Genomic DNA, 10,833 nt, shown 5'->3' with positions numbered 1-10,833 from the left:
TTTTGTGAGATTCATCCTGTTATTGACTTCCTCTCCAGATGAAAGGGTGCAGATTGATGGAGGGATGTGGACGGAGGAGCGTTTGATATCCGCAGACCAACCAGACAGACGACTGCAGGTAAACTCTGAGTGGATGGAAGTTGTAATAAAAGTGAACATGTGTTTATCACATACTGACACACTGAATTATCTCTTTCTCCAGTCTCCAGATGTATCACGGAGGAAACTACTTCAGATGCCGGGAACTGCACTTCCCTTCCCGCCCCTCAAGGTGGCGTTGATTAACCCGCTGCTGTAACACAGTCAAGAGAAAACAGCTCAGAAAATAAAAAGCACCGTTCACGACACACATTTAAAACAGCATTTATTAAGCTGCTGGTGTTTGATCTTAATTTAAGTAAAGTTTTCGAATGTATGCATTTCCAACATCCACACAGCCATCATCTACACCTTCCTTTTATTTATTTTTTTATTGTCAAAACAAGATTAATAGTTGTTTAATGTCTAATTATTTCACGACCAATAACCTTAGTTTCATATTGACAGTTATTATTTTTCACTTTTTAAGTCCCATTAGGATTATATTATATATGTAAACATAACACATAGAAAGCATCTCTAGTGTTTGTGGCCCCCAACACTAATATGTCTGCCCACCAGGTGTTGTCCAATAATATAACTGTCTCCGCCCACCAGGTGTTGTCCAATGGGGAGCCGTGCCTCCTGTTCCAGGCCAGGAAGCTGTCTCTGCGCTACGATAAGCAGAAGCAGCTGGACCTGACAGAGAGAACCTTTTCTCCTCAGAAACCTGTCGACACCAGCCAGTCTGTCTGCCGCCAGGATAAAGCCACGTACGTGCACCTGTCTGTCTGACCTGTCTGTGCACCTGTACCCCTCTTTTGTCAAATAAGACTGACACCGTCTGTCTGTCTGTCTGTCTGTCTGTCTTCACCAGGCTGGTGATGAGGTTTGGAGATGTGGAGGATTTGAGAGGTCTTTCCATCAGGTTAGTCTGCAGATCATGCACTAAAATATAACTTTATGATTTTAATCCAGTCAAATGTGTGATTAGATGTTATACGTCAGATCTAACTGTAAATGTGTTCATTTGCCCTGTTGAGTTTATTTATAATTTAACTACGTATATTTACTAGTTTTATAAGTACTGCAAGAACAATTCTGAGGTACTTGTACTTTATTTCACTACATTTATTTAACTGCTATAGTTACTAGCTACTTTGATTTCACATTAAAAAAAAAAACACATCATCAACTTAATAAATATGATGTCTTATTTATGTGACGTCAACATGTTATTATAATAATATAGTTGTAAATTGACCCACAACTAACAGGAGAGCCCCTGAAACTTTCATTTTTGTTGATTTTGGAGACCCCTGTGGACAAAAGTGGTAGTGTTTCCACCGCTTCGTTTCCTTGATTTCAAGGGGAATCCGACCAAATCCAACCCAGTCTCAGGCATTAACAATAACTATATAGAACCAGCCAATATTCTCGCTGATAAAGGCATCAGTATTAAACTGAGACTGTTTATATCCAGTTAAAAACTCCTTGCAACGGCACATAGTACCTTTGAAGCTATAAGGTCTGCAGTCATGCGGGTCAAGTTCAATGTAAAGTTTGGACTGACTGTCTCCTCTCGTCCCTCCGATGTCAGACTGCAGCTGTCCAACACTTTCTACGAGTCTTCAGGTCAGTGGTGGTTCTCGGTGGAAAGCGTCTCTCTGCTCTACAACACCTCTGAGGAGGCTGTGTTTAACGTCAGTGAAGTGTACGCTCCAACCTCCTCCTCCTACCACTGCCTCCATGTCAGCAGCCTGCAGCGCCACAGCGCCCTGCTGCTGCCCAGCACCGAGCACGCCCGCCTCTGGGCCGTGACCTTCACCAACTTCCAGGTACCTGTCTGGTTGACCCAACTGACTCAGTGTCTGATAATTTAATTGAATTTCACCTCCTAATTATTTTCAAAATGTCTCAGATTCAGGCCTTCAACGTCACCTCTGGTAAATTTTCTCCTGCGAGCGACTGCGCCACGTTTCTGACGCCGGCCATCCTGATGGGCCTCGTCACTTCCCTCATCCTGCTGCTGGTCCTGGCCTACGCCCTGCACATGGTCATCCACCTGAAACACATCGAGCATGACGACGAACACAAGGCCGACGTCTACTACCCTCATAACCCCGAACAGCCTGAACACTGCTGCGTGGAAAATGTTGCGGAGAAGAATTTTCTGTAGTGTAGCGAATAAGATAATTATAGACTTTTGACACAGAGACACAGCTGATTTGATGCTGAACAACATCTGGCACCAAACATCTGGTGTGACGATATACTTTCAGCTCAAGATTAGATTTTTAAAAATATATATTTCTAGTGTTTTTTTTTAAGTTGCTCATTAGTGAATTTCTGTATTTGTCTTTTTAAAAAAATTAATAAAAATATAAATAAAAACTTTAGTTTTGTTCTGTTTTCCTCTATATTTGTGGGCCTAGTGTTTGATTTTTTCCTATCAGTGAATCTTTCTATATTTGTTGTTACGGAGCAGAAGGCTGCGTCCTCTCTTTATCTAAGGCAGACGGTGATACTAGCTGTTAGCCACTTGGGTTACTAGGCCTCATCATGTGCACTCAAAGGAATTTAAATTTGGTTCAATGATTTAAATAAAACATTTGTGGCCACAGACTTCTATAGATGCAGCTGAATAAACAATCCTAAATAAATACAGACCAAAATTATAATGTTAAAATTGTCAACATTTATGAAATGTTATTTCTTCCTCTTTCTTTTCACAGTAACAGAGTTTATTGTTGGTCATTTTAATTTCATTCCACAATTTTCATTTCAAATTGTCCTTTTTCAAAAATCCTTTTGTTTAACTGGCTGTTACTTTATTCTAAATGAGCAGACAACCAATCACAAACTGGCTTTACTAGAAATAAATAAAAACAACCTATAATAAACCCTGCGACTGTAAGAAGAAGCAATATGAAACAATACCTAATAATATTTTGCTGAGCTGAAATGTATTGGATTAGTCAATATTTACATTATATATATCAGTAATTCCCAATGTTTCAAATTAACACATTTTGAGCATAAATGTTAAAGATGTTTTAAATGTTAAATGTTAAATTCATCCTACTAGGCTGTGGGTTTAGTTTCACATTATTATTTTAATATAATATAATATAATATGATATCATATAATATAATATAATATAATATAATATAATATATTATAATATGATATAATATAATATAATATAATATGATATAATATGATATAATATAATATAATATAATATGATATCATATAATATAATATAATAATATAATATGATATCATATAATAATATCATATCATATCATATCATAATATAATATGATATAATATAATATGATATGACATAATATGATATAATATAATATAATATGATAAAATATAATATAATATGATATCATATAATATAATATAATAATATATGATATCATATAATAATATCATATCATATCATATCATAATATAATATCATATAATATAATATGATATGACATAATATGATAAAATAAAATATAATATAATATAATATAATATAATATGATATAATATGATATAATATAATATAATATAATATAATATAATATAATATAATATGATATAATATAATATAATATAATATAATATAATATAATATGATATAATATGATATAATATAATATAATATAATATAATATGATATAATATGATATAATATGATATAATATAATATAATAAAATATAATATAATATAATTTAATATAATAAAATATAATATAATATAATATAATATAATATAATATGATATGATATAATATGATATAATATAATATAATATAATATGATATAATATGATATAATATAATATAATATAATCTGTAATCAACAGTTTGGGTCTCCCTGTATTAATATAAACTGGTGTAATGTTACTTATGTCCGGTGGGGGGCAGTGTTAGGTGTAGAGGTGTTCGAGCCGCCATGTTCCACAGCAGAAGAAGAAGACTCACGCTGTCCGGAGATAGCAGCACTACTGACATTTAATGTACCAACTAGAGTGACTTTATTAAACTACCGACATTCAAATCAAACACTTTGAGCTCCGGAGCCTTTGTGTTTGTTGAGTTATTAGCCAAACAGCTGATTGTAAAATTAAAACCCGCCATTTTACCGGGTTTTGTCCTCGGGTTAGCTTCACCCGGTTAGCATTACCAACAACCAGACCGGAAACGCTCCCGGTGTTCGTCCGCTGCTGTCAGACCTCCAGCCGCCCGGGGGCTTCATGTTCAACCACCTATCCGCTGCCCTCGCACTGCTCCCCCGCCGCCTCCTCTCCTCCTCCCCGAGGACTCTGCCCGGAGCCCGCCGCCGCCTCCTCCTCCTCCTCCTCCGCATGGAGCCGGCCGCGGTGCGCTGCCTCCCCGGGGAGCCCAAACTCACCATCTCCTTCCGTCTGGACGGGAGCCACAGACACATGCTGCGGGACCAGGACGAGCCGCTGGGCACGCTCCTCACCCGGATCTCGCACAACTTCGTGAAGGGCCGAGGAAAGGCAAAGAAGTGTAAGAAGAACAAGGGGCAGCCGCCGGTGGAGGCCCCGGAGCCCGCCGTGGTGAAGCTGTTCTACGACGGGGACGAGGTGGCCCACACGGTACCGAACTCGGAGGCGTGGCGGGACGGAGCGGTGCTGCAGGTCGGGGACGTTAAATACTCGGTGCAGAGGAATGCACCGGCTCTCATTACCGCCGAGCTCCCGGGGTCCCTGCTGGCCGGGTTCCCCGTGTGTCCCAGACTGGAGGTGGAGTTTGGGAACCTGCAAGACTGCGAGTTCATTTGGTTTAAAGAAGAAGCCTCAAACACAAACACAGACACGAGGTAGTTGCACTGAAGTACAGGAGGTGTTTGGTGGTTGTTTGTGCCTTTTTGTAATGTAATGCAAGTTCACTATATTTACCTTTTCTGTCAGGGGAGAGTTGGTTCAGTTCTGTGGTCAGGTGGGATGTTGTTGTCCTGGACTGAACTTATTATAATATATATATAATATAATCAGAAATCTGTTTGTTACAGTGGTTCTACTCACACAACGTTAAAGATTAGAAATTATACAATATATAGAATACAAATGAATGTATAGGTAAATATATAAATATAATAAGAGCCTATGTACAAAGTAAATGTAATATAAACATATTCCACAGTAAGTGTTAACAGTAATTAAATAGTAATGACTTTTAAGATCGTGGTGTTATAGATAATAATAACATAACAACCTTTTTCTTTAGTCTTTGTAAAAGAGCACGACTGATAAATCTGCCGAGTCGATACGTGACCCGATATTAGTTTATCACACACATATATAGATGTACAGGATGAACCAGTACACAGGTTGTAATTTCCTGTATTATATGTTATATGTTTCATGTACAGCCTCACTGTTGCATGGCTGAAACAACTGCTGTAAGATATTTGTTTCTCACTTGTACAATAGAACATTTAAATTTTAATTATCTCAGTGAATATTTAAATTTTTACAGTTTTTACAGTTTGCACATTAAAAAATCTTTACATCATGAAGCCTTCAGTACATATATAATGACATTAAAGTGTTTTTTTTTTAATCCTGACAGTAAAATGGTGATACCACCCAGCTGTAATATATCGGTATATACGTATGTTGGCTGATAAGTAACAAGAATTAAGTACATAAGACGTATATTACAGATATATTTGAGGTAATCTAGAAACAGAGGAGTCAGTTTGGCAAAGAGACAAAGTTTCTTTAGAGCTGTGAACTGAGCTGAATAAAGAAAACTGACACAAACAGCACAAATTCTTCTCCTTCTTGTTTCCAGTTCTGAAGCTACCGGAGAAGTTCCAGGTCAGGAGGTCGGTTGGACCGAGATAGGATGCGGTAGAGTCCACGTCCCGTCCAATCAGGACATCGGCTACAGGCTCAAACTGCGCTGCACGCCCAGAGACGGAGGACGCAGCGGCTCGCCCAAGGAGCTGGTCTCTGTGGGCGCCGTAGAGGCCGGACCGGGCGTGTGCACGTTCGACAACCGACACGCGTACACTGTCAAAGAGGCGGAGTGGCCGTCTGTGAGGGTGGTGTCCTACAACATCCTCGCTGATATCTACGCCCAGACCGAACTGTCCAAGAACGTGCTCTACCCGTACTGCGCCCCCTACGCCCTGCAGCTGGACTACAGACAGAACCTGATCAAGAAGGAGCTGGCCGGATACAACGCTGACATCGTCTGTCTGCAGGAGGTCGACAAAGGTTGTTACCGTGGAAACGACTTTTAATAACCAGTTCACAGTTAATGTTTATGTTAGAGCAGTAATTATGCATCACTTTATGCTTTGATATGATTTAAATAGATGAGTTTTATATTAATTCAGCTCCTGTTCTGTTGTCATGAACGGGGATTTTAGCTGAAAAGACCAAAATTGTTGTATCAGGCTGTAAACATGTTTATTATCTTATTATATTATTATATCTGCTGTAAAGTTGGGCATTTTAATATGGGGCCTTATGGAGATCCTTACATTTTATTTATATATAAAGTGCATTTTCATTGCAGGCGTTAGCTGATGCTTAAAAACTCTCCACTTTTATGTAAAGTAAAATCATCTGGAGGATATGTGAGTCGGCTTTCTGACCTTCTTTGTGTTCTCTGGACTTTTTAGTGGTGTTCACAGACAGTCTGACTCCAGCTCTGGATGCCTTCGGTCTGGACGGTGTTTTCAGGGTGAAAGAGAAGCAGCACGAAGGACTCGCCACTTACTACCGCAGGTAGAAGCTGCCAGCTGAATCTGAAGAAAATGTCTTCTGCCGGTCGACAAGCAATTTAGTTTATGTCATATTTAGTTGATATTATCTTCAGCAAGTGTCTAATTTAAAAATTACATCATGTTGCCTTTTAAGGTCAAAGTTTCAGCTGCTGAGCCGTCATGACATCATGCTGAGTGAGGCGTTGACCTCTGATCCCATCCATTCGGCGCTGCTGGAGAAGGTTTCTGCTAACAGCGCACTGAAGGACAAGATCCTGATGAGGTCCACTGCTCTGCAGGTACTGCTGCTCACCTGCTGCTCACCTGCTGCTCACCTGCTGCTCACCTGCTGCTCACCTGCTGCACTGAGGACGATTCAGAGGACGATTCTGACTTGTGGGGTTTTTGTGTTGTAGTCTTGAACCTCTAAGTGGCCCCTGGGAAACTGTTGGACATTTAACAGACTGATTCATCAAAAATAATAGACAGAATAATCAATAATGAAAGTAACTGTCAGTTGCAGCCACAGTGTTAAGACACTTGTCTTTCCGGACTCGTTTCTCTGCAGGTCAGTGTGCTGGAGGACCTGAATAAACCAGGCAGGAAGGTGTGTGTGGCCAACACTCACCTGTACTGGCACCCGAAAGGTAGAACCACTCGTTCATCTGTACGAACACCCGAGAAGAGAGCGATGATCTGTACCTTTAATCTGTGCTGGAACAAATGTCTAAAAACTGAATTAATTTCCTTTTGAAGGAGGGAACGTTCGCTTGGTCCAGATGGGCGTGGCTCTGAAACACCTGAGTCATGTGATCAACGAGGTCGCACCTGGAGCCCCTCTGGTCTTTTGTGGTGACTTCAACTCCACCCCGAACTCGGGTAACTCCACGCCTAAAGGCAAAGCAGGTAGCCCCAGTCTCACTGTTCACTCTCATTAACTGTATTTGTCTGCAGGTGTGTTCCAGCTGGTCAGCGAGGCTGTGGTTCCTCAGCAGCATCCAGACTGGAGCAGCTCGGGGCCGGAGGAGTCCTGCAGTATGGAGCTGCTCTCCACCTTCCCTCCGCTGCTGAGCGCCTGCAGCCAGCCGGCCTACACTAACTACGTGGGAGGATTTCACGGCTGCCTGGACTACATCTTCATACAGCCGGACAGCATGCAGGTACTAATACTGGTTATACAGGTCCTAATACTGGTCCTAATACTGGTTATACAGGTCCTAATACTGGTCCTAATACTGGTCCTAATACTGGTCCTAATGCTGGTCCTAATACTGGTCCTAATACTGGTCCTAATGCTGGTCCTAATACTGGTCCTAATACTGGTCCTAATACTGGTCCTAATACTGCTAATACTGGTCCTAATGCTGGTCCTAATACTGGTCCTAATACTGGTCCTAATACTGGTTATACAGGTCTTAATGCTGGTCCTAATACTGGTCCTAATGCTGCTAATACTGGTCCATATACTGATCCATATACTGGTCCTAATACTGGTCCATATACTGGTCCTAATACTGGTCCATATACTGGTCCATATACTGGTCCAAATACTGGTCCATATACTGGTCCAAATACTGGTCCATATAGTGGTCCTAATACTGGTCCATATACTGGTCCATATACTGGTCCAAATACTGGTCCATATACTGGTCCAAATACTGGTCCATATAGTGGTCCTAATACTGGTCCATATACTGGTCCATATACTGGTCCATATATGGTCCATATACTGGTCCTAATACTGGCACTAATACTGGTCCATATACTGGTCCTAATACTGGTCCATAATACTGGTCCATATACTGGTCCTAATACTGGTCCATATACTGGTCCTAATACTGGTCCTAATACTGGTCCATATACTGGTCCATATACTGGTCCAAATACTGGTCCATATACTGGTCCTAATACTGGTCCTAATACTGGTCCATATACTGGTCCATATACTGGTCCATATACTGGTCCATATACTGGTCCATAATACTGGTCCATAATAGTGGTCCATATAGTGGTCCATATAGTGGTCCAAATACTGGTCCATATACTGGTCCTAATACTGGTCCTAATACTGGTCCATATACTGGCCACTAATACTGGTCCAAATACTGGTCCATATACTGGTCCTAATACTGGTCCTAATACTGGTCCATATACTGGTCCATATACTGGTCCAAATACTGGTCCATATACTGGTCCATATACTGGTCCTAATACTGGTCCATATACTGGTCCATATACTGGTCCTAATACTGGTCCTAATACTGGTCCATATACTGGTCCATATACTGGTCCTAATACTGGTCCATATACTGGTCCATATACTGGTCCATATACTGGTGCTGCTACTCCAACTAGTGTAGATTAATGTGTCTTGTTGCACATCAAAACTGTTTTTTGTGTTCTTAATGCTAAACAAGAAGCTAACGTGTGTGTGTGTGTGTGTGTGTGTGTGTGTGTGTGTGTGTGTGTGTGTGTGTGTGTGTGTGTGTGTGTGTGTGTGTGTGTGTGTGTGTGTGTGTGTGTGTGTGTGCGCGCAGGTGGAGCAGATGATTCCTCTGCCGACCCACCAGGAGGTCACCACCTACGAGGCCCTTCCCAGCGTGGCTCACCCCTCGGACCACATCGCCCTGATCTGTGACCTACGCTGGGACCCCTAACCTCCGACCTTTGACCTCAAACCACCTATACAAGAGACACTGGAGAGCTGGGCCGTCGGTCGCTCCTGTAAATGCATTTTACAGGAGCGAAGTCTGAGCGTGGAGAAATAATCTCACACACTGTCTTAAAGTACAATATGAGATGTTGTGATTAAGTTCATATTGTATTATTAAAAGTACAACTATGTATAACTCATGAATTTTAATTACTGATATTCAGTGTTTGGGTTGGTACTTTAAAAAGTAATTGATTGCACATTGCCGTTAGTTTTCTTTAATGATTTTGGTTGCATTACTGTGTCTACTCTTCAATTATTGGCTCCAATAACTAATTGCATGGTTAATAAATAAATATTAACATTTTAAAAAGGTTTTTATTATTATGTTTTCTTTGGCCAAACAAGTTGCTCAGTGGTCTTTTAAGTTATTTAATAAAGTTTGAGTCTATGCATGAGTCACATTTATTTATTTATTTTCTCCAAAACAAGTAAACAAACAAAAGAAACAGAACATCACAGTCCCTGCCTGCCTCTGTTACACAATACGCAAAATAAACAAAAACAAATTACAAATTACGCAAAACTAAATATACTAAATAAAAAAGTAATAATATTTAAAACAAATAATTAGTCAAAATAATAATACTATGAAAATCAAGAAACACTCCTTACTTTTGATAAAACAACAACTAAATACTAACAACAAATAAATAGCTCCTACAGTCTCCATGGTTACAACAACGGATAAATAACGTCCGGTTGGTTTGGATCAATTTATTCTCTCTCGGGACAAAAATAAATAAATAAATATAATAAAATAATATTAAAAATAACAAAAGCCATATAACGTATTATGTTATGTGAGATATTTGGTTAAAAATATAATTATTTTAATTCTTCCAACAACACGTAAGGGCAGCGCGAGGACGAGCTGCAACGTCTCCATGGATACGGAATTACGTCATGAAAGCGGAAGTGCACCCTATGTAAATACAGCGGAAGGTGTGTGACGCGTTCACGTCACATCGCCACGCTGTTTTTCTCTGATTGGTCGGAAGTGTTAAAGAGGCGGGGCCGGAGTGTTTGGGACATACCATTGTGTTGTCTTGTTAAGGGGGGGGCATATAAAAGTTTGAGTGGAGGTTACCGAACAGGTGAGACCGCCGTGATGATTTGGCCTTTTTTTTCGGGCAATATAAATTATAATAAAAAAAGAATAAAACATAAATTACGATATTTTCTTGACATTATGAAGATTTGCGTTTACAGTTACTCCTCTGGTGGATCGTACCATCCCCGGGTCAGTGACAGCAGGGACAAACAGAGCGACAAGTTCGCTTTAGTGAGC

The 10,833-nt window shown here is 40.0% G+C and overlaps 2 protein-coding genes across 5 annotated transcripts in view; both read left to right on the top strand.

Annotated features, from left to right (window-relative positions):
* The window catches only part of atp6ap1la (ATPase H+ transporting accessory protein 1 like a), an 8,651-nt gene extending 6,174 nt beyond the window's left edge, over positions 1 to 2,477 (top strand). For both annotated transcript variants that reach the window (XM_051413978.1, XM_051413979.1), the window contains exons 3-8: positions 39 to 118; positions 203 to 271; positions 697 to 851; positions 956 to 1,006; positions 1,679 to 1,916; positions 2,000 to 2,477. In XM_051413978.1, coding sequence (XP_051269938.1) covers positions 39 to 118; positions 203 to 271; positions 697 to 851; positions 956 to 1,006; positions 1,679 to 1,916; positions 2,000 to 2,257 — 851 coding nt within the window. In that variant the 3' untranslated portion in view covers positions 2,258 to 2,477. The remainder of the gene's footprint in view (positions 1 to 38; positions 119 to 202; positions 272 to 696; positions 852 to 955; positions 1,007 to 1,678; positions 1,917 to 1,999) is intronic.
* Positions 2,478 to 4,022: 1,545 nt separating this feature from the next.
* pde12 (phosphodiesterase 12) lies at positions 4,023 to 9,940 on the top strand. Of its 3 annotated transcripts, XM_051413946.1 has the most exons (9): positions 4,023 to 4,930; positions 5,908 to 6,335; positions 6,746 to 6,851; positions 6,984 to 7,128; positions 7,398 to 7,476; positions 7,586 to 7,708; positions 7,784 to 8,010; positions 8,044 to 8,151; positions 8,242 to 8,583. In XM_051413946.1, exons 1-9 carry the CDS (start codon positions 4,338 to 4,340, stop codon positions 8,566 to 8,568), a joined length of 2,136 nt encoding a protein of 711 aa, XP_051269906.1. In that variant the 5' UTR covers positions 4,023 to 4,337; the 3' UTR covers positions 8,569 to 8,583. The 3 variants fall into 3 exon arrangements, with proteins under 3 accessions (XP_051269906.1, XP_051269905.1, XP_051269907.1); XM_051413945.1 differs by having other exon boundaries at positions 8,044 to 8,583; XM_051413947.1 differs by lacking the exons at positions 8,044 to 8,151; positions 8,242 to 8,583 and adding an exon at positions 9,367 to 9,940 and having other exon boundaries at positions 4,025 to 4,930; positions 7,784 to 7,989.
* Positions 9,941 to 10,833: the final 893 nt, after the last annotated feature.

This window comes from Dicentrarchus labrax, unplaced genomic scaffold (assembly GCF_905237075.1).
Source record: "Dicentrarchus labrax unplaced genomic scaffold, dlabrax2021, whole genome shotgun sequence".
Lineage (NCBI taxonomy): Eukaryota > Metazoa > Chordata > Actinopteri > Moronidae > Dicentrarchus > Dicentrarchus labrax.
The sequence above is the reverse complement of the archived record's forward strand: the minus strand, read 5'-3'. Positions and strand labels throughout refer to the sequence as shown.